Source organism: Melanerpes formicivorus, unplaced genomic scaffold (genome assembly GCF_026170545.1).
Source record: "Melanerpes formicivorus ecotype bairdi unplaced genomic scaffold, bMelFor1.0.p_v2 SCAF_12, whole genome shotgun sequence".
Lineage (NCBI taxonomy): Eukaryota > Metazoa > Chordata > Aves > Piciformes > Picidae > Melanerpes > Melanerpes formicivorus.
The window spans coordinates 2,474,429-2,502,315 of NW_027142364.1; the positions used below are offsets into that span (position 1 = coordinate 2,474,429).

General features: G+C 42.9%; 1 protein-coding gene across 1 annotated transcript in view; it reads left to right on the forward strand.

The window, feature by feature from the left end:
- The window catches only part of LOC137444370 (multiple epidermal growth factor-like domains protein 6), a 246,621-nt gene extending 239,530 nt beyond the window's left edge, over positions 1–7,091 (forward strand). The window contains exons 34-38 of the mRNA XM_068144947.1: positions 426–554; positions 1,592–1,720; positions 2,375–2,500; positions 5,610–5,738; positions 7,012–7,091. Of these exons, the coding sequence (XP_068001048.1) occupies positions 426–554; positions 1,592–1,720; positions 2,375–2,500; positions 5,610–5,738; positions 7,012–7,091 (593 nt within the window). The remainder of the gene's footprint in view (positions 1–425; positions 555–1,591; positions 1,721–2,374; positions 2,501–5,609; positions 5,739–7,011) is intronic.
- The last annotated feature ends 20,796 nt before the right edge of the window (positions 7,092–27,887 follow it).

The following is a 27,887-nucleotide window of genomic DNA, read 5'->3' on the forward strand; positions in this document are numbered from 1 at the left end:
GGACTGCCTGTTTCAGTGGTCTGCCACCCTCAAAGTAAAGACATTCCCCCTCATGTTTAGATGTAACTTCCTATATTCAAGACCTCTCTTCCTGTCACTGGGTGCCACTGAAAAAATTAGTGGCCTCATCATCTTGACACCCACCCTTTAAGGATTTATAAGCATTGATAAGACCCTTCTCCCTCAGTCTTCTCTAGGCTAAAAAGGTTCAAGCCCCTCAGCCTTTCTTCATAAGGAGATGGTCTAGTCCCCTAATCATAATTGTGCAGAAGTGCTGTGTCTTCATCACAAATGTTCTCCTTCACTTTAGAGTTTCTTGTATGGGCATGATACTCAACGCTGTCACAGAAGAGCTTTCCTGGCTGAGATCAGTGATAATGTTTTTTTCTTGTTTGTCTGTTTTTCTGTCCATGTCCTGCCAGCAGAATGTCTTCCAGGGAAGTACGGGTCAGGCTGCAGCTTGGACTGCGTGTGCCAGCACAATGGCACCTGCGACAGGTTCACAGGCTGCTGCCAGTGTCCCCAGGGTTACTACGGTCACTCCTGCGAGCACAGTAAGTGGAGGCACCCTGGAAGACACCCCATGGGATGTGGGCCTTCAAAGTAGTCACATACAAATCTGACTGGTTCAATTAAAATTTTGGGGGTGTCCCAGGTCTGAGTGCAGAATACAGAATTAATCAGGTTGGAGAAGACCTTCGAGATCATTGAGTCTAACCTATCACCCAACACCATCTAATCAACTAAACCATGGCACCAATTGCCTCATCCAGTCTCTTTTTAAACACTTCCAGGGATGGTGACTCCACCACCTCCCTGGACAGCCCATTCCAATGGCCAATCACTCTTTCTGTGAAGAATTTCTTCCTAACATCCAGCCTAGACCCTCCCCTGGTGCATCTTGAGACTGTGTCCTCTTGTTCTGGTGCTGGTTGCCTGGGAGAAGAGACCAACCCCCACCTGGCTACAACCTCCCTTCAGGTAGTTGTAGAGAGCAATAACGCCTCACCTGAGCCTCCCCTTCTCCAGGCTAAACACCCCCAGCTTCCTCAGCCTCTCCTCACAGAGCTGTGCTCCAAACCCCTCACCAGCCTTGTTGCCCTTCTCAAGCAACTGAACATCTTTCTTAAACTGAGGGGCCCAGAACTGGACACAGTACTCAAGGTGTGGCCTAACCAGTGCTGAGTAGAGGGGCAGAGTACCTCCAATGCTGGGGTGGTATGAGCTTTAATAGCACATGGCATTATTAGACTCAATGGTAAATATAATTTATTTGGCTCCCAAGAAATGTTGCTGGGAATACAGAGGATTTTAAAGGGATGTATGTTTTTCATCATAAACCTTCTCTGTTTCAAGCTTTCATTTAAGTATTTTTTCTATGAGGGTGGTGGAACACTGGAACAGGTTGCCCAGGGAGGTGGTGGAGGCCCCATTCCTGGACACAGTCAAGGTCAGGCTTGATGGGGCTCTGAGCAACCTGATCTAGTTGGGGATCCCCCTGCTTACTGCAGGGTCTTGGACTAGATGACCTTGAGGAGTCATCAAGATGACCTTCCATCTCAGTGCATTCTCTGATTCTATGATTTTTCAGAATGTCCCCTTGGATTTTATGGGCTCAACTGTCTTCATGTGTGTGCCTGTGAAAATGGAGCGAGCTGCGACGCAGTGACAGGACAGTGCCTTTGTCCTTTGGGCTATCAAGGTGTCCACTGTGAAAAAGGTACTTGTACCCCTCTGACCTAAAAGGAAACCAACAAAACCAACTTAAAATTCGTGTCACTGCTCAAATATTTGTTCATTGAGAGCAACTTCTTCCATATTCTCATCTTTACGAATACCCCAAAACACTGGATCTGGGGTTGTTTACCTGTTCTATGGCTGGGCATTCTCATTTCCTTATAAATTAACTAATCTGGTTCCAATTAATAGGAGGGAAGTGCTGGTCTCCGTGATGTCTTGCAGCAATGAGTTCCACATGTCGTTTATTAAAAATAAGTTCCTTTTACTGATTTTTAAATTTGCTTCTAAAACTCCAAATAAGATTATTAAATAGGTGCATGTCAGAACTGTTGAGCGTTATGGAATGGTCTTCTAGAGAGTTCTAATTAAAAATGAAAAGAAGTGTCAGCTGCATTTCTGGGATAGATTAACAGATCCCTCTGACAGGTTGGGTTAGATGAACCCAACCCAACCAGAGTTCACGTGAAAGTAAAGCCTATTCTGTGACATTCAATTCTTCATTAAACTTGGCATTTACACTCATTTCAGTGGAGAGTTTATGAGCTCTCTTCTGAGACATCCTGGAAAACCTCCTCTGACTTAATCTGCATCTTGCCATTCAAATGTGCATCTGAAAAATCACTCTTGCCATCAGGCTGTGACGAGGGATGGTTTGGAGAGAGATGCCAGCACCGGTGTGACTGTGGGGATGCTCCTTGTGACCCAGAAAATGGGAAGTGCCTTTGCCCACCTGGGAAGACTGGAGACAAATGTGACATTGGTAAGGACAATATTTTCTAAGGGCTGGGCTATGTCTAGTTAAGCCAATATGACCTGTTGGTCTAGGTGTAACTGTGAAAGGACATTTGCTGGCGTTCAGGAACGCATTGTTTGTAGCAAATCACTCGTATGGGTTATCTACAGCTTCATCAGCAGGTTGTACCTCTTGATTTAATCAATATTTAAATTGATACACTGATAGGAAAACTCTTTATGGGTCAACTGTAAAATGTCATGTGCCTTGAGGTCTGGAGAACATGCACTAATGAAGAATACCCCCAAAAGCCTACAGTTTTACAGATGTAGTTGGGAAGACTCCAGAGGGTGCAAACAGGCACAAAAGGGATCTGATTGCCATTTGTTTGTCACACAGGGTCTGGAAGGGACCTCTGGACATCATCTAGTCTATCCTCCTGCTACAGCAGGGTCACCCAGAGCAGGTTGCACAGGGTCATGCAAGCAGGTTTTGAAAGTTTCCAGAGAAGGAGACTGCACAATGACTCTGAGCAGTGCCAGTGCTCTGTCACCCTCAAAACAAGTAATTTTTTATTTATGTTTAGATGAAAACTGCTGTGTTCCTATTTGTGCCCATTGCCTCTTGTCCTATCCCTGGGCATCAGTGAAAAGAATCTGGCCTATCCTCTTGATGCCTGCCCTTTAGATATTGATCACTATTGATAAGATTTCCTCTCTGTCTTCTCCAGGCTAAACAGCCCCAAGTTCCTCAGCCTTTTCTTTTCAGTCCCCTCAGCATCTTCGTAGCCTACTCTGGGTTGTCTCCAATAGTTCTCTGTCTTTCTTAAACTGGGAGCCCAGAACTGGACGCAGTACTCCACATGTGGTCTCACTAGTGCAGAGTAGAAGGGGAGGAGAACCTTTCTTGAAAACCTACTGGTCACACTTTTCTTTTATTCTGGAGTAGTACTCTAAGTGGCTGGTTATTAATGCACAGTAATTGCTGGAAGCTTAATTACTACTGCTACCTGCAAAACTAAAATGGAAAATATTTGTTTCCCTCTCTGTGCTGTCCTGTGGTCAGAAAGTGAAGCCACCCAGTCTACAGATGCTGGTCTCATGGGAGACACTCTGGCCAGCATTGGTGCTGGACAGTCAGGGACCTTTCCAGTGAATTTTTAGGCAGAAGTGGAACGCAAGGGGGAAGCTCAGCACCAAAAATGTGAACCTGGGTTTTGCTCCTTGCAAACTCTAGGAGTCATTTTTATTTTTGTTAAATCAGCCAGGGTAGCCCCCATCCACGAGAAGCTGTTATGGGGTAGGTTTTATTTGCATTTTTATTTTCAATTAGGCTCAGTTCATCTGTGATATAACTGTGAGCAGCTGTGACTGTGCAGCAGCCATAAAGATAAAAGGCCTGATTTTAATTTGAACTCTGGTAAAGAACCCATTTAACAGGCAAAATGTTAATTAAAAAAAAAAAGGAGAGAGAGAGAAGGAATATAACAGCCTTTTATGGGTGCTCTTTTTCTGTAGTAAATTAACATTGCAGACTTTCAAACAGATGTCTTAAATACACATTGTTATTAACATGAAAACGTGGTATTACATAAATCAAAATCAGGTCCAGAGGTGTTTGAGGAGACCTTTCCTCATAACATTCCTTAATTGAAAAGGCCAAGCTCTGAGTACACAGGGAGAGCTCTTCCACGTGTTGGGGCTGCAGCTGATGCTGGGCTCAGCAGCACTTTGATTTACCTAATGGTGCTGGTGTGACAAAGCCAGAGCCTTGGTTACTGACATGGTCTTCTGGAGGGGTGGGGATGGGGGAGGGTGGTGTTTACAGTACATTTAGCACCCTGCCCTGTGACCCACTGCTAACTTTTCCTGCTGGCCTGTGGTCTGTTACAGAATCATAGAATTATAGAATGGAAAGGCTTGGAAGGGACTTCTGGAGATCATTTTGTCCCATCCCCCTGCCAAGCCAGGATCACCTAGGGCAGATCACGCAGGAATGTGTCCAGATGGGTCTTGAAAGTCTCTAGAGAAGGAGACTGCACAACCTCTCTGGGCAGCCTGCTCCAGAGCGCTGATACCCTCACAGTAAAGTTTTTCCTGATGTTGAGGTGAAACTTTCTGTGCTCCTGTTTATGTCCATTGCCCCTCATATTGTCACAGGGCACCACTGAAAAGAGACTGACCCCTTCTTGACACCCACCCTTCAGATATTTGTAAAATTAATAAGATTCCCTCTCTTCTTCAGGCTAAACAGCCCAGGTCTCAGTCTTTCCTCACAAGACATGTTTCAGTCCTTTAGTCATCCATTGGACTCTCTCTAGTATATTACTGTCTCTCTTGAACTGGGAAGCCCAGAGCTGGACCCATTACTCCAGATGTGGCCTCGTTAAGCCAAACTAGAGTAGGAGAGGAACCTCCCTTGAGCTGCTGGGCACACTCTCCTTAATGCCTCCCCGAACACCATTGGCCTTCTTGGCAACAAGGGCACATTGCTCTCCCACGGATAATTAATTGTATACCAGGACACTGAGTCCTTCTCCATGGAGCTGCTTTCCAGTAGGTCAACCCCTAATCTGTATTGCAGCAGAAAAACCACTGCAGGGGAAAAAAAAAGAAAAAAAAAAAAAAAGGCAAAAAAAGCAAGGAGGATTTAACAGCCTAGGTATGAAATGTATTTGTGTTTGGAAGTGAGATGTTCTGAGAGTTTGATTTGCCAGGAGGCAGCAGAATTGTGCAGTCAGAGTATGACATAGAAGTATATATAAAATGGATTAAGGTCCAGTTTCACATTTTTGAGTGAAGACTCTTTGCTGGTGCATGCAGACAGCCAAACTGTGCAGTGGAGAGGTGCAGGAGATAGTGTGGATCCAGGATGCTGACAGTAACTTTCCTAAGCAGATCCCAAGATCTTTTCTGTTGAGCTGTCAGCCCCAGCAATGATTTCCATTCTGGGAACTTCTTCAGGACAGCTGGGCTACAGTTTGGGCAGACCATGTGACAGATGAAACTTGAAGACTGCAAGGCTTCCCAGAATGTCATCTTTCAATGTTCACAGATGTAACTGTCTAAGCGGTTTCCTGATCCCAGTGAACTACGAGGGAGCATTTACACTCTTCCAAACACTTCTGTCCTTCCAGAATGCAGGTCGGACTGGTATGGCCCCAACTGCTCCCTGCGATGCCAGTGTGCCAGCAAATCCCAGTGCAATCCATATAATGGCAACTGTGTATGCCCAGCCACGTGGATGGGGCCAACCTGCAAAGAAGGTAACACAAGCTGGAGGTGTGCAGCATTTCTTAGTGAAGACACCACACATGGACTGTGGTGACGGTCAGCAGACCCTTTGGACAGGAGTGTCAACCTACCATGCAAACCTGATGCTTGGCAGCAGCAACCACCACAGTTTCTGTGACAGGCTGTGTGAGGCAGAAGCTGTTCTGCATTTTCATCTCTGGTGAAAGACTCGGCCTGTGATAGCAGCAGCTTTGCTTGGAAGGGTTGTGTTGGTATGTCCTGTCCTCCTAAAGGGCCAGGAGCCTGATGGTGCAGTGGACACTGCAAGTGCCAGGATTCATTCCAGGAGGTTATGAGGCCCTGGCCCAAGCTGAACTGACTGAGTGCATTGGTTTCTCCTCAGAGCACACTGTGGAGATCTTACACAGCCTGCTCAAGGATTCCCAAGGCTCCTTCCAGCACATCTGTGCTGGAGAGCAGTGCACTCTTCTGTGCTTGCCAGTATGAAATCTTGACCTCAAATGGTTGCTATTCCCCAGCCTCCTCTGTAAGATGAATAAGGAAGTTTCTTTGCTGTGTGTCCATCTCTTTTACTTGCTTTTTCTGGAGGGGTCAGATTGTGAAGAGGATGGCGATGTGTGATAAGCCAAATAAGTAGATAAAACATTGGGAAATAGATTTGGGTGAGTTTGTGAGCATGTTAAAGCACTCATCACACAGTCACAGAAGGATCTGGGGTTCCAAGTTTTGTTTATTTAGATAACTTCTCCTCTTAATTAAGTAATAATACTGAGTGAAAGATCCTTCCCACTTGTATCATGGACTCATAGAATGGCTGAGGTTGGAAGGGACCTTTGAGATCATCTACTCCACCCTGTCCATGGACAGCGATGCCTCTTAACTAGATTTGGCTCCCTCAAGGCCCCATCTAACCTTGCCTTAAACACCCCCAGTGGGAGAGGAAGCATCCACAACGTTCCTGGGAAGCTTATTGCAGAGTCCCACCACCCTTGTACTGTAGTCTAATCATAATTGGCTTGGTGGTGGTTCTGTACAGCTCTCCATTTAGTTCCAGAAACACTTTGGGAAGCTTCAGCGTGGGAGGTGTTCTGTTTTGCATGTTCTCTGCCAGTGTAATGCAGTCCTCTACCTTCTTTTGAAGAGCACCATTTACTGGATTATTTATATTCTATGTAATTATAACCTACAATCTATATAATATTAAGTTGTCTATTATATAATCTGTACAATATCTCAGCATTACATTACACAGACCAGAAACCAGGCCTCTACTTTATTCTCTAGGTGGCCCCCCGAAGCTTCCTTTTTATGAAGAGCAAACTCAAGAAAGAGGGAATATTTTTCCAAGAGCTCTACAACAGTAACATTTGGACTAATAAATGAACTGTTTTATATGCACAGACGGTATTTGAATTTGGATATGAAAACAGCTATTCAATTCAGCTTGAATTGTACTGAAGTATTCACACTTCTTATGGAAGACTACAGAGGCCATTTAGTAGCTGGATCCTTTTAAAAGGTTGAATCTGTTTCATGTATTTATTCTCAGCCTCTTACCCTTCCATTAATCTGCTCTGGATATTCTTTTTGATATATAACATAATTGTTTGAAGATTTGGATATGATTTTAATCAGACCAGCTCCAAAGAGTATCAGGATGTGTAACATATCAGCACGCAGTGACCACGTGTAAGTGACTTGCTAAACCTACTCAGCAACCAGTGTGAAGTTTAATGAGTGTTCCACAGATTATGAAGCCGATCTGGATTCCCTGGAAAAGCACATTCCACAGAAACTAGTGGGAGTCACCAAATCAACTTCTCTCTGAGGAACCTTCTGTGTCCTAAAAAAAGCATTGAGTCTTGCAACTAAGGAAGAATCTGCCACAGTCCTCACTAAGTCATTAAGGAACTGGAAAATATGTACTGCATTTCTAGTGTGGATGGACTGTTTAGAAGGTCTCCTTCTGTATCTTGCTTATGTCTGAACCCATCTTCCCAAAAGCATGGTGTCATCTGTCAGACTTTTCTGGCTTTCTGCATTGTCCCCTCTGTCTGTTGAGTTTCTCAGTATTTGTCAAGTCAAACTGTGCAGCAGTTCTTATCAAACAGTACCTTCTAATGCAGATAACAAAGCTTTATCTTGGATGGAGAAAGCAGCTAGTAAGGAAGGATAGGTGTTTAAATGTACATATCTGTATTCTTTAAAGGGTTATAATGTCCTTTTAGTGCACAACGCCTTTAAGTCAGCTTTAAAAAGCCCTGATACCACTCAAGAGCTGTTGGTCACTTAATAGAACAAAGACATTTTGGTGCTATTTTGTCTGTTTAGACACTTTTTCTTTACTATAAGACTATGTGATTATAAAGAAATAATGTTCTCTATTTTAATACGCTGAGTTAGCCAGACTAAAAGATTTCAGAGTGCCTCTTTATACCTCTCTTTCAGTTAGGAGTTATGGAATCTATGTCTTGACTCTGCCTATATCAACAGTGCACTTATTAAAGGGTGTCAGGACCATGGTGTGCTCCGTTGACATGGTAGTACAGGCAGTTCCAGGTCTTGTGTCCAATTGCAAGAGATGATTTTTGTCTTGAAAGATACAAAATGAAGAAGAAGAAAAAAAATTATGTTAACTGGTAATTTTTGAAGATTATGTTTGTTTGTTGTTGTGGTTGGATAATGAGTAAGTGAAGTAACAGTTGTACTCCATGGTTCATCTCAGGTCTTAAACATATCTGCAGTCATGAGCTGTCCAGGGCAAAGCAAGAGGCACTTGCTCACCTGGGAATTTCAAACTGTGATCTGTTGGAAGCAAGATAGGTTTGGGAGGTGCTTTTTGAGTTCCACAGAAGTCTCACTGATGTTATTCATTATTTTCTGGGTACTCAAAGTCATTGTAAACATAGTAAAGATATTTGTGACTGTGTCAGAATTCAATAACCAGGTGTGCTTTCAGTCAGAAATCACAGGGGCTGGTGCTGATCCCATGTGCTTTCTGCTTTAGAGCTCTCTGAATGTCTCTGGAAAGTTTACTCAATGTAAATGTGACAATGTTGTTGTCCCAAAACCAGTCAGAAGTGTGGCTCTCAGCAGGGCTTTACTGACAGCTGTGACATTTTTATATGTTCTTGTGGAGATGTGATGGCCTGAGTCAGATCCTACAATTATGTCAATTTGGGACAGTCTCACTGAGCTGGAACTGATAAAGTAAATCTTGTGTGAGACAATTAGATATAATCTTAATTAGATACAACTGCTGGAGAAGAATGATGCAAGTTAAGTGAATGACATTTTGATCTTAACTGTGTATTTACAACAGAGCCAAACTCCAACAGTAATGCAAGTGGCACATTATAGCCAAGGCTTTTTGTAGAATCACAAAGTTAAGTTGTAAGAGACCTCAGGAGGTCTATGCTTCCCTTCAAAGCCTGGTCAATTTCAGGGTTAAATGAGGTTGCTTAAGATTCATCCAGCTGAGTTCTGAATATCTCCCAAGGACGGAGACCCCATGGAGATCTCTTTGAGCCCCTGTCCCAGTGAAAATTGCATGCTTACATTTTTTTTCCCCCCTAGTTTCTAATCAGAATTTCCAAAGTTGCAGTTTTGATCCACTACTCATCCTTTCAGTGTGTGTCTCTGAGAAGTGTTTGACTTCACCTCATCTACAGCCCCCATGGGGTAGTTGAAGACAGCAGTGATACCTCCTCTTGGTCTTCTCCTCTGAAGACTAAGCAAACTCTGCTCCCTCAGACCCAACTGTATCAGCCCGGATTACCTCAGTGACCCTCTCCTGGCCTCATTCCAGTGTGCCAGCCCTTTCAGTCTGGGGAAGGATGCCCAGTGACTGGTTTAAGGTTACTCAGCAGCTGCTGCATCACCAAAGCCAAGAGCTAATGTTTTGCTGTTTGACAGCAGTTTATAACATGTACTGTTTTTTCCTTATCTAGGTAGAACTGATATGTAATTAGAGCAGCTAATCAAAGGGGGGAACTTTTCTCAAGCCATATTATTGACACCCCTGTATACTTGTTTACATTTTCCACTGTACCTTGATAGTAGGATTGTAAATATGTAGTATAAAGGAAAATATGTAGGATACCAGATTTTTTGGTATTATGTTTTAAAGAATATCAGTTTTAGGTACATGATGAAACACATACTCAAAGTGCCTGACACTGAGCCTGTGCCAATGAACCAGAGGCCCAAGTAGATCTGTCTGGGAAATATCTCAACAAACTTATTTTTTTAAATCAAAAAATACCATTTCATACAAAACCATTCATGTGCAATAGTCTCTTTCATTCATTCATTCCTCCTTGAATACCTTTCTTGGCTTCTTTATGTGACTGCCTGGGGGAAAGAAGTTCCCTTCAGTGTGATTGAGAAGATCATTCTGATTTAGGGCTTACTATGACTTTGTTCCAAGAGAAAGCATCATGACAGAAAGGTAGAAAATAAAAATTGAATATATCAGAATTATGAAAATATTACTTTTGATGGGGTAGTTGTGGATGTCTTGTTTTGCTTCTCTGTTTGGGAAGGTGTTCACTTTTTTTTCACAAGACAGGGAAAACCTTTCCAGGATGTCATTTTCTGGAAGAAGAGCCAAACCTTTACATCATTAGCTATTAATTAGGGCAGTTTACTTGATTGCAATGTCATTAATGAGTTTTGATTCTGCTCCTTACTGCAGAATAACAAATATAGCAAATTCTGTGCCTGCAAAATAGTCTTTCTTAGCATCTACTTTTTCATGGAAAAGCTACTAACTTAGCCTCTCCATAGATTTATTTGGTGGCAAATGAGTTTAATTGCTGTTAGAACAATGTTACTGCTTATTTGCTTCATCAAAAAAAAAAAAAAAAGAAGGTGAAAAACTGTCAGGATGATGCTGTCCTGAACACAGCACTGGAGCTTGCTGAAAATGAAAGCCAACACTTCAGTGCAAATGGGCTTTGTATTTACATTGATGTCCATCTTCCACTTGCTCGATGCCGTTCTTGGCTCTCTGGTTCCCAGGGGGGCTGAAGTTAATTATGCTGTCTTGAAAAGAAGGCTGTGTGTATCAAGCTTGCAGCACACTTGCATGCACAGATAACTCCTTTCAGAAAGACATTTCAATTATGTGGACCATGCAGCTCCTGCGCCAAGTCCCTCTCTCTTACCTTGTTGTGGATTCCAGATAAACCTCAGTTTGAGGAGGGCGGAAAGGAGTCGAGTGGAACTCAGGGGGTCCAGGATTTGCCTCGCTGCGAATTCATGAAGCCAGGACAACGTGTTTTAAGTTAGACTTCAGTATTTATAACACTATCCTCAGAGGAAAACAATCAGAATTTTAAAAATTCCCCGCTTCCCCTGCCAAAAATTATTATTCTACTTTTATCCTTTTTGTGTTGAAGAACCATAGCTATTAAAGTTTGCCCAGCTCTCTTGCCAACCATATTATTTTGATTGGCTGCAGGTTTCTGTTTGGGTAAGTAATAACCATCACAGTGTCAGGAGTTGCCAACGGGACAAACATGGAAATTATACCTTTATGTCCTTCCCAGAAGAGCCAAAGACACATTTTGGAGCCATGGTGGCTTCGTGCTGTTGATCTAACGGTGACAAGTAACATTTCTGAGAGAGTTTTGCTTCTTATCAGAGCAAAGAAAAGCTCAGGAAAAGTCCTTGAGAGAGCTGGTGGACCAAGAAACTTCCATCCTCCTTTCCTTGTGTTAATTATTTTGTATGAATAGGTTAGAAATCTTCTCATCCCCCAGTTCATGAAGGATTTTTCCTGCACGTTGACCTGTGGCTGACTGCAGCAGCTCCATCCTTGAGCTGTGACTGTGCCCAGTAATGATTTTGCAGGGTTGAAGCTTGAAATCCTAACGCTGTGTAAAGTAATTGCCAGTGGTCACCAAAGAAATTCAGACATGTAGAGCATAAATTGTTTCTTCTGTTCTTTTTATTGGTTTTAATAAGCACTTGCACAGCCCTATTCTGTCTCTGTGAACTTGTAACCCCTCTTCAAAGAGTACTTGGGGTGTATCTCAAAGCTGTGCTGTACTTTCTGTTGTACCCGGATCATAGGGAAAGGTTTGTTGGTTGTCTTTTGGTTTTGGTTTGTTGATTGTTGTTTGGGTTTGCTTTGTTGGTTGTTTTTTGTTGGTTTTTTTATATATATAAACATGTAATTAAAACTTGTTCATGTTTTCTCCTTATTGATAGTCTTGAGGCAATAGGCTGATGTTGTGGATGGAACTTTATTCTGTTAAACTAATTCACATTCAGAGCAAACAGGCTGAAATCACACCTGCTTTTAGTAGTTGGTGTAGAATAAATAATGGCTTATCCATAAATGGGTTTACATCTGATCCCTGACCAGAGCACCTTGTCCACTGACTGAGCCTGATAAATAGAGGTTTCTGGCACTTGGTCTCCAGAGTATTAGAAATATTCAAAGCACAGCATAAATCCTGTTGGAAGAGGATGGTTATGAAGTATAACATTTCTGGAAGACTTGGGCATGAAGCACTTTGAAGGCATTTGAAACCTCACACCTGTGGGCTTCCATCAGCCTTCTTGGACACGTCCCAGAGCCTAATACTCACCAGTTCACCTTAAGGGTATTGTCTTCTCACATTGGCAGGAGCTAAAGGAACACATGTGCTTGTTTAATGCCAAATAATGCAGTAAGTGTGCGCTGGTTAATTGGAAGTAGCACACTAAATTGAATTCAAAATGTGTAACAAAGCGGGGACAGTAGATCAAGCTGTCAGAGAAAAAGTGGACAGATGTGGCTAGCAAGCTTCTGGGAGGGAGAACAGCTCTGCAGGCTTGGACTTGCTGTTAACTTCTAGATCAAGTATTTTAAATTTAGATCTCCAGCACTGCCGGATTTTGTCGTGTGGGATTTACTTCACTTTTCATACAGTTTTCAACAAGGAGTAGAATAATTAAGTTCATTTGGTTTGTCATCTTTTTAACATGTGTTACAAAGATAGCTCTGGAATGGTTGCAACTGACTCAGTAATTTCTTTCTTAGAAGTGATATTTAAACCATTCAAAGAAATTGATGTTATTGCACTAACCTTTCAGTCCCAATGATTGCACTTAAGGGCTGGTCAAAAGGAGACATGGGACTATTAAACCACAATATTCTCAGCCTGTGGAGGTTTAGCATTGGTTTGTGCCTTAAACCTGTAAAACCATACCTCTGCAGAGCTTGAAACGTTCCTGTATGCCTGCAATAGACACATGGCACTGGCACAGGAGTGATTTTGTGGCTGTGATCTGATCCAGGAAGCCCTGTTCCTTGGTAGGGTCCCCTCAGCATCTTCAGAATGCTGTTAAACCAATCTGTAGCCAGCGTTGCTTATCTCTCATTTTACTCAGCACTAAAAGTTCACAGGGTGCTAACAGAGCATTCTGTATGCACATAGTAAAAAACAACCACACAAAAAAAAAGTAAAAATCCAAAGACCAGGAATGATTTAAAAATGACTTAAAAGTTCTGTGTGATAAGGCACTGCTTTGTTGATTCCTTTAAGTAGGGTAGTTTAAAAAAAACTACAACTTGGTTGTGTTGTTTTATGTACGAATAAAGATGTCAGCAACTAGTCATCTAACTGTCCATGCCATTTGGCAGTATCTAGCTTCCTTTTCAGTAATAGCCCAATAAATCTTTATCTTTTAGTAAGCTGATGACAGCAAAGCATCTTGAGAAGCTGCATGTGGTGTAGATATTAGAGTTAATGTTTAAAATGCTTCATGCCATCGTCTACTGTATATATTTTTCCACTCCAGCTGTAATATCTTAAGGCATGTGCTCACATCTCCCTCTAGTGATTCTAAGAGCCTAATGATAATTAAGCTAATTAATTGTTTTAACATCTGTGATTTCTTGGTGTAAGAGATCAAAGAGCTGGGCTTGTTGCTCCTCAAAGCTCATATCTTGGCTAATTAATAAAGTACAATCTACTAGCATCAGGTGTAGACCATGGTCCAACTGAGCAAAGGCTGCACAGACATAGCAAAGTGATGGTCCTGTCCCAGTGCCACCATGTTTGTCCACAGTAACTCAGATCCACTTCAGCTTAAGGTGACCTTAGGGTTTGTACTGGCCTCTTACCAAAAGTGAACCAAAATTTGAGCATTCCAATGTTGCTGTACTTCACACCGTTTTCTTTCTACCTACAAGTCCTTCTTACTTCATCCAGGAATTTGAAGGAAACCTATTGTGAAATTCAAAAGTTGTCTCATCTCTGTCCCCTGCTTTGAAGATGACCAAGTGGCTTTCCAGCGTGGAGACACCAAATTTGACCAAACACACGTTGCCTGGTGAAGTGGAGCCATTTTTGGCATGGAAATGCACTATCATCCCACTGATTGCTCTCTCTGAGCACCTGAAAGGAGTTTGGAGCAAGGTGAGGGTCAATCTCTTCTCCCAAATAGTGAGCAAATGGCCTCAAGTTCCATCAGGGGAGGTTTAGGTTGGACATTAGGAAAATATTTTTCCCTAAGAACAGGCTGCCTGGGGAAGTGTGGAACCACCATGGGTGGAGGGATTTAAAAGCTGTATAGATGTGGTACCGAGGAACATGGTTTTGTGGTGACCTGGCAATGCTGGGTTGATGGTTGGAATTCATGATCTTAAAGAAGGTCTCTTCCAAGGCCAGTTATTCCATGATTCTGTCCTGGTGTTCCAGTTCTCATTAACAAGAAACTGGCCCAGCACCACTTTGTTACTCTGTAAGTCTTAGCATGCCACAAGTTACTTACAAAATGACTTAATGAAAATTCTCTGGGTTGTCAGCTGCAGGTTTTTTCCAACCAGAAATCCATTTTTTAATGACTTATCATGTCCTGTAGGATACACAGTAGGATTCCCCTGCTGTATGCCATTAGAGGAGAATAAGACTGTTGCAAGCAGAGGCTGGGAGGGTAATTCCTGCCCATCCATTTGGTTTTTTCCCTTTTCTATTTGACATTTATGTTGTGGTAGCTGTTGTGGATCTTGGCCTTGCACTTAGCAGGCGCAATGAGGAGGCTGCTCTTAATTATTGTTTCAACCTTAAGGGTATATATGAAGTGCAGAGCAGCAAGCATAATAGCATCACATTAAATAGGGACCATATTCCTGGGTAATGAGGGATGGGAGGCCTGCAGGAACAGCTTGGCCAAGGTATTGCTGTGCTTGAGCCTTTTCTGGAGCCTTTCTCCACCCTTCAAAAGAAAGAGGTTTGTAACAGACACCTTGAAGGGCTCTTAGAACTATTCACAGCCCTATGTTAATTTTTTTTTTTACAAGAACTAGTGAATTTGATCAGAAAATAGTTAGTTTTGGCTGCCAATGTGGCAAAACCACTTAAAATACCAACTCAAGAACGTGTTGAAAGGAGGTGGTTTGCCAGCACAGCTATTGTTGTAGCAATGTCTCCCCTCTAATCCAAGGGGAATCCTCTCTCTAAGCTATATTACTTACAAAAAATTAAGGTAGATGTCAAGTGCCTGGAAAATCCTCAGGTCTTTGGGAGGGTGTTGAGGGGGGCGGAGGGTTGGTTTGATTTGTTCTTTTGTTGCAACCCCTTTTGCCGTAGAGTGGTAGCTGGACCTCTCCTCCTCTTGGGATGCTTTGAAGATTAATTCAATAGTCCAGTGTCACTGATTTGATAATGGGGGATGATGGAGGTATGTGACTTGGGGCATAGCATCCAGCCCTTTAAGTCCTGTTTTATTACCCTAAAAACCTAAGTATTGTGTCATGATAAATTTGCAGAGAATTTGCTCTTATTTCTGATTCCTAGCTCCAAGAAAAAAAGCCTTACTTAATATTTTTGGCTTTTTTTACTTCAATGTATGAAAAACCCAGTGCTTCTCCCAGGGGTGGAGCCCCCACCCCCACCCCAGACTACTCCAGTGGGTTCTCTGGAGAGCCAGGGCTGCCTGCCCTGGGAAACATCCAAACAGGTCTTAAGGGGTTTGGGACAGAATGATATCACTTAAACATGGCAGCAGTAAAAATCTATTTTAATGCACATGCCAGTGAGTGCTTATGCAAGCAGAAAACAGCCCTTTGGACACTTCAGGAACTGCACAAGCAACAAGTGAGGATGATTAGAGGGCTGGAGCACCTCTCCTATGAGGACAGACTGAAAGAATTTGGTCTATTCAGTCTGGAGAAGAGGAGACCTTATTGTGGCCTTCCAGTATCTGAAGGGGGCTACAAGAAAGCTGGGGAAGGACTTTTTAGGGTGTCAGGTAATGATAGACTAGGGGGAGTGGAACAGAAATAGAAATGGGTAGATTCATATTGGAACCTAGGAAGAATTTCTTCACCATGAAGGTGGTGAGACACTGGAACAGGTTGCCCAGGGAAATGGTAGAAGCCTCATCCCTGGAGGTTTTTAAGGCCAGGCTGGATGTGGCTCTGAGCAACCTGATCTAGTGGAAAGTGTCCCTGCCCATGGCAGGGAGGCCTGGAACTAGGTGATCCTTGAGGTCCCTTCCAACCCTAACAAGTCTATGATTCTATGAAATGCAGTGTTTGTTATCTCCAGTACAGAACTGGTGCTTCAGTGCCCTGCACTGCACTATCACATGTTAAGTATGTGCCAAGTCCTGGGAGATGTGAAAAACATTGCAGCTGACAAATTAATGTTTTCTTTTGAGTAGGCATGAAGGAGGATGTTGAAAACTGGGTTTCTTCCTGACTTAGTTGCCAGGAATACAAAGCACCACACAGGAGACTTTGAAGGTCCCTCTGGGAAAAATGCCATTACCAACTCAGCTGTGGTGCGTTGTCCAAGTTGCCCTGGAGGAATCTCAGCCAGAAACACCTGTTAACAATAAGGACTTGTTAATGTTTCACAATTATTTTCCCAAGTATGTTATTGCTACACCAGTCCCAACACAAGAAAGTTTGGCAAACATTAAATACCCAGGATACCTGTGAAAACCTCTGGCCTGTCTGCATCTGCAAAGACCAAGATAAAGCTGCATCTGCAGGTCTGGTGAGGACTCAGTTTAATGGGGTGTGTTGGGCACACACTTGGGCTCCTTTGGGAACCAGTACTGGGGAAAAGAAGGTAGCCCATAAGTGAGAAATAACTAGTTCCATAGCCTCTTTAACATAGTATTAAAAGGTTTGTCAGTGAGTTGCAAACAAATGTTTGCCCAATCTTGTGCTCCTTCATTTTCAATCTATCCTGTTTCAGTCCCACTTCATTAGAGATGTTAAAAATCTCAGACTTGTGCTTTACCTGCCATTCCCTTGACACAGGGCACACCTGCCATCATATAGCAACTCCCTCCTGCTTGGTATGCAATCAGAAAGGGCAGAAAGCTGTGGCTCTGTCAGTGATGACTACCTGACTACCTCTTCAAAGAAATCAGCATGAGTATCACCTTTTGCTGAAGAATGTTAAACAGCAATTCATGCCATATCCTAATACTGAAGTACTGAGGCTGCAAAAGGGAGTGGAGGAGAGCTGCACTGATGGCCAGTTGGGAAGGGTTTCTTACATTTGCCTCCTCTCTCCAAAGGTGTTGCTTCATCACTGGCTTCAGCCCAGCTACAAGCTCATGGTTTATCAGAGATGTGTACTTCAAAGTGTAGTTACAGAGCTGTTGATAGGCATGGTGGACTTCCCCATGTGGAAGGCAAGGTTGACTAGGCTGTGCACCGTGAGAGGTGGCTTCTTTGCCTGCCATTGAGACAACATTGAAGTTTACGTTGATAGTTTATCCTCCCCGTGTGAAGAAGCTGCAACTAGCACAACGGTTCTGATCTATCTGCCTCACACTATCAGATCTTAAAGACAAGGCTGTCAAAAAAGGTACACTGAATTTTGAAGCTCTACTGAGGGCATGGCTTCATTCTTGAGCCTTGGTACACCTTTTCAGTGGTTTTGTAGATTGAGATGTATCTGCTTAAATCTCATCTGCTTGGTACAATTATGTGTGAGCTACCTGACCACATACATCTCCAATTAGTGACAGATTGCTAAAAGACTTGGGTCTTGAGGAACTGTTCTTGTTGATGGTGCAACTATTCAAGTCTCGCCTCTTGAGTGTGACCTCCATTGCTTACAAAAGATATTCATGAACTCTAATAACAGAGGAATAGGTGGATTCAAACCTGCTGAGCTACAAAAGAGAGCTGGAGCTGGCATCTCCTACACCCTGGTAAGTGCTTTAGTAAGTGATTTGATAAGGAAAACACTATCTGTGGGTGTCTTTCCACGGGCATGTATATATATATGTATTATTTATTTTCATGTATTATTTTTATATATGTATGTATTATTTATTTTTAACTGAAATGAGCACATTGGTAACATATTGGTGGCCCATTAGGATAATGGGCAATGGGCACAAACTACAGGGAGGTGGTGGAGTTACCATCCCTGGAGGTGTTCAAGAGGGGATTGGACGTAGCACTTGGTGCCATGATTTAGTCACGGGGTCTGTGGTGACAGGTTGGACTTGATGATCTTTGAGGTCTCTTCCAACCTTGGTGATTCTGTGGTTCTGTGACATGAAGTTCCATCTCAACATAGGGGAAAACTTTCTTTCTTTGAACATGATGGAGCACTAGACCAAGCTGCCCAGAGAGGTTGTGGAGTCTCATTCTCTGGAGATTCTCAAAACCCAATTGGATGTTATCCTGGACAGCCTGCTCTGGGTGCCCCTGCTTTAGCAGGCAGGTTGGACTAAATGATCTCCAGAGGTCCTTTCCATCCTCTACCATTCTGTGATTCCAGAATTTGCAGGTTTTTTTCCTCTTCAAAAATGTCCAAGTGTCTCAGTAGATGGCACCCTTTCTATGCCTTTATTTTCCACCAAATGCCAAAAATAAGTTGGAGCTGAAGGTCGTGTGTATGTGTGCGTGTGAAACAAGTTCAGTAAAAATGTAAATGCATATTTGTCTCCTTAATTGAATATAGTATATTGTGAAATCATTACTGTCAGGGCACACTTGGGTTTATACAAGCGCTTAAGTAAAGAAAATATATAAACCCAGATTGACTTGAACAATTTGAATGTGATAGCAGACATCTGGGTTCAATAATCTTACTTTGGTAAGCGGTGTTTAATATTTCATGTCAGAGCAAGGAGAGTAACAGAACCAGGGGTATTTTCTGAATTCTTAGATTGCTGGAGTTTATGGCACGGCGTAATATATAATCTGTCCTTTGTCAAGCTCACCAGAAAGAGCCCTACTGCAGCTGAAGATGTAAAGTGCTCTAATATATATGTTCCTAGACCTCTCCCTGCTTGAGGAATTAATCTTGGAAGGTGCTGAGTGCCCTGAAGTGCCAGTGAAGTCAGTGGGGTTTGAAGTTTCTTGCAGCTCTGTAGACAGGGATCCTTACAGAGGCTAATTACCCTCCTCGGTCCCTGGCCAGGAAATCCCTTAAGCACTGCTTAACTTTTAGTGTCTGAGGAAGCCTCTTGAAACGAACATTACTAATGCTGCTGAGACAGTGGCCAGAAGTCCAGCTCATGTCTCCATCCTCTTATACTGCTCCCTGATCTCAGCAATTTAAAATCTGGGCATTAAGAGGTGAAAAAGAAGGGGTAAGCTCCTATCCCAGGGTTGGATCTGCCACTGAGAGCTGAGTTCAGAATGCCCCAAAGTGGCCCAGATCCATATGTGCTGGGCTTCATGTGGTGGAAGAGGAGACAAAGGCCACCCCTCTACTCCAAGTGAAGTAGAGGTCCCTGCCTTCAGAAAGTTCAAAGAGAGAGAGACATTTCTAAGTATCTTCCAAGTCTGTTATTAATGAACAAATTACACTGATAACTTTTGATGGATTTGCGTGGAGCAATTCATCTGCAAACAAATCTCTTTTTTGTATTTCCCACCCCCAGACTCCAATCTTTTGTATTTCATTTTGAGGTGAAATTCTGTAGTGGAAGTGGCCAAAAGAAACATGCTTTCCCCAGCCTCATGCTGAATGCCTGTCTGGATATTTTCATTTTAACTGCAGCTTCGAGGGAGGGGTAAGGGGGGTGAATTAAATGCGGTGGTAGTATCATTTTTAAGCTGCAAATGTTCTTCCCCTGTGTTCAAATAGCATTAGAAATGTTTGCTCAAAAGAGGCATATTTATTCATCTAGCCTCTGAGAAGGAGAGCACTGTGTGGATAGGTAGCAATAAAAATGTATGAAGGAGTGAGAGAGATTCCCTTGGTAAATGGCTTTTCTCTTGACCTCCTCTTAAGCATCTTAGCGGGGCTCTGCTGCTGCCTCTCTGAGGAAGAATGTTTGCACTGGAGAGGAAGAATTCTTGAAGTTGCAGAGTGTTACAAACAGTGAGCAAGTAAGTGTGGGTTTGTTTGGGGTTTGGTGGGCTTTTTTTTTTTTTTTTTGGTGTGTGTTATAGTGCTGGAAAAAAAGATCTTATGACAAAGAGGTGGCATGCAAAGCAGTTGCACGCAATGAGTGCTGTTCCCAGCACACTATGGAATTTCCTACCAAGGTAGCTGAGCTACATAATTCTTATTCTGTAACTTTTTCTCCCCTTTCTCACTAATTTCTCAACAAATTGTGTTTTGGAGTAGTTATTTGCTACTCCTGTATTGGGCAGTCAGATGTTGGTCAGACACTTGATGCTTATCTGGCGTCGAGTGACATTATTGTCCCCTCATTCCCAGCACAAGTATTTTCCTCTGTGCAAAAAATTACTTCCAGTGACTCTCTTGCATGAGACCATGGAATTGCTTTTCCATTAGTTTGGTTCAGTCAAATGTTTGCGGAGAGGAAATGCAAAACAGGAGGGATTGTAGCAGAAAGAAATCCATCAGGCTATTTGTATGACTAAGGGCAGGACTTCCCTGCTCTGCTCACCCAGCCATCTCTCCTATCCAATTAAATGTGCACTTGGCAGTCAGCAAACTGAATGGCTCGCCTCACCATAGAAGCTGGAGATGGAAAACACCTGCTCAGACCATCTCCCATCCAGTGCAGAGCCATTTCCCTACAGGACATAGGTCATCCCTAAATTCTGCAGCTGACATGCTATATACAGCCTCAACTGGCAACATCCTGTCCAGAGCTGCACCTCATAAATCAGGGTTAGGCCCAGTAAATCGGCGAGGAAGAGCAGTTACCAACGGCATATCTCTCTTCCCAATGGCTTTCTTATGTTTCAAGGAATCAGTGGCATGTCAGAAACGATGCTCTTACTCAAACACTAAATAATATCTTGATAGTGCTGTATCTTGCCAAGCAAGAACATAAGCAAACACTCAGGTCTTCACTGGGGACTTGAGCAATCCACCCTCCACAGCCAACATTCCTCCCAGCTGTTTCGGCGTCCGTCATAGGGTCGTTGCTGCTGTTATCAATAGCTGATGGTTGTTGCTGCTCTTTTACTATGTCATTTTATCGGGCCTGGGTGGGAGGATGAGTTAAATGATGAATCTGCGCATATTTGTCACGATGGGAGACCTCAGAGCTCTGTGTTTCTGTGGAAACCTGGCCCTGGTTTAAGCTGAACTGGCTTTAAAATCTGGCCCCATCGTGGGTGCTGAGCACTCAGAAAAGGGGAAGGGAAGAAAAAAAATAAGCTAGCTGGCGCTGAGCACCATTTGGAAGTCTGCTCCCAGATGTATGGATGTTTGTTTACTTTTGCATTTAAGGGATCTAGAAAACTGCACCAAGACACAAAGCAGCACAACAGAAACAGTCTTTGCAAATGCAAACCTTCACTGAGTGGCATAAAGGGGATATGTATTCTTTCCATAAAGTTTTGGGTGAGCTTAAGTTACGAGAGGCCCAAAAGGAAAGATCAAAAAAACCCCTATCTCAGCCAAGATCGTTAGTTTACAATGTATGTAGTGCCAAGACAACACAAGTTGCACAATTTCACCACACGTACCCATTTCTTAACCCATTCTGCCTTGGTCCAAACTCAACAGGAGTTGAGGGCTCCAGTAAACCACAATGGACTTTGCACCGGGCTGTGGCTGCTGATGTTCTATTCCTGGCCATGATCCATTGGCTCACTGACCTCCAAACAGGTAATAACTGGACAATGCAAAGTTATTTCTGCCTCACTTGAGCAGAAGTCCTTTGGCTTCTAAGCAGAAATAGTGCGCCCTCCTCTCTGTTAGACACAGGTTGGAAGAAAGCTGTGATGCGAGGATGCTGCTTTACTTTCTGAAAAAGACCACAGTGCTGTATTGTTGTGTGTGTCTTTCTGAGCCTTGAAATGAAGTTTTCCAAATTGCCCTGGAGATACCTGTAGCATATGGTGACATTTTCACCACGCAGGAGAGTCCATGCTGTAACATAGGCAACTGCCGTGCAGCGGTGACACTAGGGAAATAGCAGAGGTCTGGATTACAGAGCAAAGATTAAATAATGTTCAAATTTTCACAAGGTTATCACAGTGGGCCTGGGAAAACTTCAGCCATGTGGTTTTCTAAAGATTTTGAGGTCTAATTAAATGACTGCTGTGTTTTTACTTCCCACAAAAAAACCCCAATCTTTACCTCTTATAAAAGGTTTTTAGTTTGATAATGCAGTGTGCAGAAATCCTGCCCAATGTCTGCCTGCTCCTGAGCTTTATGTTGTTCTTTGGACTGTGCAAGCAGACTCAACTCAGGTGCCAGCACCCAGACAAACCTGTGTCTGGCTAGAAGGGCTTCCAAATGCCACCTCCATCCCACTTTGGGTCATGAGTGAGACAATGGCAGGCACCTCCTGGCTGATGAACACAGCTGGGCAAGATGGGAAGGGCATGAAAACATTCAGATTGCCATGAGTGAGAAGCAACACAACATCCTTATTGCCTCTCTTGTTCTTGGCATCGCAACAATGCATAGTTCTCTGTTGTCTCTGGAACCACTCAGGCCTGTAATGAATGGAGTACCAGTGATTGGAAACGGTCCTTTCAGGCGGATGTTTCCATTACTTTGTTTTCCTCCTTCACCCTTGTAATGGTTTTTTCAAGTGTCAGCAGAAGGGCTGAAGCATCTCTTGATCTTGTGGATTGCATGTCCATGTGGGCCAGCCCAGGCACTACATGGAATTTTCGACACAGTATTCACTTGTTCTCCAAACTCTCAATGTTTTGATTATTTCATTTTGCTGGTACTAGGAAGGGAAGGCTTCCAAGGTTTACTTCTTTAAACAGAGATCACAGACAGTAATCTTGTTCATAAACATGATATGCAAAGCTGATTTTCAGAAAAGCTGAGGTCACCTTCTTCTCCATGACTGCAGGCAAAGTTACTGCAGAGGGGGTTGGACCGGATGACCTTTGGAGGTCCCTTCCAACCCAGACCATTCTGTGATATCTTCAAAGAGTGGAAAAAAATAGTGATCACCTTTTATAACAGCAATTGAATGTTTGGAGTTGGTTAGGACACTTCATTTAAAAGAAATTTTAGAAAATTGTTTGTTAACACCAAAGCTCAGTGGAGGATCAGATGTGCTTAGACCTTACCTCCACTGTCTCCACTGCTTAGTCTGTGTCTTTACCCAAGTCACAAGAATGCTGCTGCTTTAAATAGCCCAGTGCTCAGGAGAGCTCACATGTGTGAGAACTGGGATTACAGCCCTCAGCTGAATGCATCTGAGCAGAGATTTGGTCTTGAATTTCCCACACACAAAGACCTAAATTCCAGGATATTAGCAAGATAGAAACAGTTGTCAGGCATCTATCTTGTTCTGTTGGAGAAAAGAAAGAAAAAAATGCAAGAAAGCAAGAAAAACAAGGAGAGAGAAAGGAAGAGTAAAACCCTTTGGCTTCATCCCAGTGTGAAAACCTTTTCCCATCTCAATTTAGCTGAAAAAAAAAAAAAAAAGAAAAAAAAAAGAGCCAAGACCAGCAGCCAACATCTTAGTAATGTAGGGACCCTATTCACAAACTGTTTAATCCTGTACTTAAGTGTACCTATGGATATGGTTTATGTTCAAACTTGCATGTCTTTCTGGATTAGGATGGATTTAGGTGGAAATCTGGAGAAGCAAAGTCTGTGTTTCTGAACCTTCAGTCTTTACATGAGCAGAATGCTACTTGGTCAGTAAAAACAGGTAAGTGCTGCTAGAAGGGACACCCCTCTGGCAATTATAACTGGTAGAGGTTTGGGCTCTAGTGTCTTCCTACCTATTTTTAAAACTATGTCTGTAAGATGTGATGCAGATTGGATCACAAACACTTCGGTCTCTGAACATCTTCTGTCAACTTCTAACAGTGACTATGCTCAGAAGGTGGCTTTGAAAAAGCCTCTCGTGTCACACCTACTATCAGCAGCAGCCACAGATGTTTAGTGAGAGCATTCTTGTTACCTCAACACGTTGAACCTGTTACACATCAGCAGAAATGTGTGGACCAAAGTAAATTAGGAAGCCCAGAAAAGCAACCATGAGAGTTTGCTTGTTGGCTAGGTTGGTTGCCTAGAGAAGAGGGATGTACAAGAGGGATATGCTGAATTTGCATCAATGCAGTAGAGCATCCCCATACTCCTGTGCTTCCAGACATGCCAGATGCATTTTCATGAGCTCACAGAAATGTGAGGTTGGCTGGGACCTTGGGAAGTCACATAGTGAAGCTGCTGCCCTGATGCTAAGACCATCCCTGACATGTGTTTGCCTCTGCAGTTATTGAAAGTCTCTTCTTGAGGGACTCACTAACTTCATTCTTTTCATTAAGTGCTTGCTTCACAACCTTTGCTGTGGGGAAGCTTTGCCTAAGTTCCAAGCGCAGCACTTCTGCAGGTGATTTCTTTCCCCACAGGATAGTTGTTCATTGACCTTTTCAGTCCCATGCTTATTGCACTGGGAGATAGCTAGCATGTCTCCCATGTGGAAACAAGCACCTCTTCCTTTGTTGAGCTTCCATCTATGTGTCTATGTATATAATTGTACCTCAATCCCATTACTCTCCCAAATTTGACTGTTTCTGAGGCTGCAGCACACTCATTTGTCCCCATCAATGCCCTCCCTGGAGCTGCACCCCCTCCTCTAGACCTCTCTCCGCAGCACTGCTAAGCTCCTGTTGATCACCTTCATGGCTATGTATCAAATGAACCTGAGCTCCTTCCTTCAGGTCATTTTTTCTAGGCTTTGTCAGACCACGTTGAATGAGGGCTTTCAAATTCCACCCTAAAACCCCTGGGTCCAACATCGGGAGGTGCTGGGGGAGCTGCAAATGGTGGTGGCCACCTGAGGTGCCCTGTTATCTGGTGGCCCCTGCACTGCTGTAACAGGATTGTTGTTGGTGTAAGAAGTATGTTGGCATTCAGGCATGACTCTGCCCCACAGGATCTGAGGAGTGATTTAATATTTTAAGCTATGAAACACGGCTTGTAACAGTTTCTGCAGGGTGCAAGGGCACTTACAAGATAGCACTGTGTTAGTCACCACCACGGGCCACCTTCTGAATATTATAAACCTTAATTTACTTTTTTTATAATCTGAATGGACTTTTTAAGTAGATCTAAGGGAATTGGAGTGAGGAGAACCATTGCTTAATTCAGCCATTGCATCCTTCAAGCCAGATTGGAAACATGGAAACCATATGTAAGCTTTTAGCTAATAAAATAAAATGCCAAAACGTGGCAGCTGAGGCTATTGCACCCAAAAAATATAATTGCACATATGCTCATTTGCTCACTTACAATCAAAACATTAAAAAACAAAATTTTTTTTTTTTACATGATCTTTGATACTCAGACTAGGTGTAACTGTTGGACTAAGTTATTTGACAAAGTTATTTTACATGGAAAGAATGTGCAGGGGGTTTTCTAATGGCAATAAGAAAAGCAAACTGTGTAAACAGAGCCACACACAGCAGCAATTGATAATGTTTCACCTGAACACAAAAAAAAAGAAATAAGTCCTTAAAATCCTTGAGCAGGGCAAATTTATATTCATTTTACTATAAGGTAATCTTACTTTTAAATGTCTCTAGGCTACATATTAATGGTACATAGATTTTTTTATGCTGAGCGTTGCTTTTCTTAACAGTAGATTCATTTTTTTCTTTATTAAGAGTCCTAAAAAGGTATTTAGCCCTGCCAAAGGTGCCAGAACTGAAATCATCTCTTTAGTTAAACACTTCATCCCTCATGTCCTGACCGTCTCTAAAACATTCATTGTAGCTGGTTTTACTCTGTCCTTAATCCAAGACTCACTGTCTCGGCACCAATTGGAAGCTTCACAGAGATGTGGAAAACAAGCTGCTTAAAAATCAGTCAGAGAAGATTCTGCTCCTCATTGAGATGATAAGGACTATACAGTCCTTTTTATCTCCTTATTTCCCCCTATGATATCAATTGCATGAATTCAAGGCATCTCAGCTCAGCTTGAGCAGCTGAGAAGGGTTTAACAGCATGTGGTCCCTCGGGAGATGTTTGCTGAAAGCCACACAGGGATGGAGCAAAGAATGTTTATCACCTCAGTCTTCAACACTGAGGTCTAGTGCAAGGTTGAATCACTGATGGGGCCACAGTAAATTCACTTTTTCTGTGGATTAGCTGTCAAGAGGGGGAAGAGAGAAGAGCAGTATAGAATCATGGAACTTGTTTTGGTTGGGGGGCAACCTTTATGATCAACAAGCCCAGCCAAGCATTGCTCTATCTGACCAACAGGCTGCACTAAAACATGTCTGAGTCTCTGAATATCTTCTTCCTAAGGGACTGGAGCACATGCCCTCTGAGGAGAGGCTGAGAGACCTGGGGCTTTTTAGTCTGGAGAAGAGAGGACTGAGAGGGCATTTAATAAATGTTTATAAATATCTGAGGACTGAGGGTCAAGAGGGAGGGGACAGGCTCTGCTCAGTTGCACCCTGGGATAGGACAAGGGGCAGTGGATGTAAACTGCAGCACAGAAGCTTCCACCTCAACGTGAGGAGGATCATCTTCTCTGTGAGGGTCATAGACCACTGGAACACGCTACCCAGAGAGTTTGTGAAGTCTCCTTCTCTGGAGACTCAAGGCCCATCTGGACACGTTCTTCTGTGACCTGAGCTAGATTGTATGAGTCCTGCTCTGGCAGGGAGGTTGGACTTGAAGATCTCTTTGGGTCCCTTCCAACCCCTCACATCCTGTGAACCTCAAGATAATGCCCAAGAAGATACCAATGTCCAGATGGAAATAGTGGGAGCAGCTCTTTTACTTTGGAAGCACTGGTACTGGCCCAGGGTGCCTGTTTCTACTTCAGAGCATCACTCCCAAAGCCAATACAGAGTTCCCTGAAATGAGCCAAAGTGACTGGAGAGCGTGTGACGTCCACGAAGAGTTAGGTTTTACAGTTGCCAGAGCTTTATTTTCTTAGAAACAGGAGAGAAGGGGGTAAAAATTATAATGTGCCTTCTAAAAGGATGAGAGAGGAAAATTAATTAGTAGGGAAGCAATTGGATGGGAACATGGGTTAAGTGCCTGGCTCTGCCACTGGCTTCTTTCGCAACCATGGCCAACATCCATATTTCTTCCTCTCTCCAACCTTCCAGTCTCTCCTGCCCCCCGTACGCCATCTGTAAACCAGCTCCCATCTGCAAAGTATTTCCATTGTTTGTCTCGAGAGCTTGATGGCTTTCCACTATGTGCAGCACATTGCACAATGGCCTCTGGATGCTATTTTATAAACAGCAAATATAAATAGAAGACTTTTAGGGAGACTACTAAAAAAACTTGAGGAATAATCTGTTTAGAGTGAATTTGAAAGTGAAAAGCTGATGTGCAGATGCAGCACTGGGATATCTCTAAGGCAAGCCAGCCAAGACATTGGGCCTTGTTTATTTTCTTCTGTGATAAGTCAGATAGGGAAAATATTTTCATAATTTGTGTTGTTGGTGTTGGTTTTTTGTTGTTGTTGGGGGTTTTTAATTTATTTCAGGAATTAAAAAATCAAATAGAGTGGCCAAAGGAATGAGTGAAGTCAGATCAAAGATGATAAATTGCATCTGATGAGATGAAGACTTTCAAATAGTCAACTGGAAAAGTCCAATTTTATAGAAAATTCTTTCTTGGGGGGGGGGGAAGAAAGGAAGGGGAAAAAAAAAAGAAAGGAAGGAGGGGGAAAGAAAGGAAGGGGAAAAAAGAAAGAAAATAAGAAAGGAAAAAAAAAAAAAAGGAGAGAAGGAGAAGAAGAAGAAGAAATTGCACACAAGAGAAATGAAAAGAAAAACATGCCATAGCCAATAAGTTGTGAAAAAC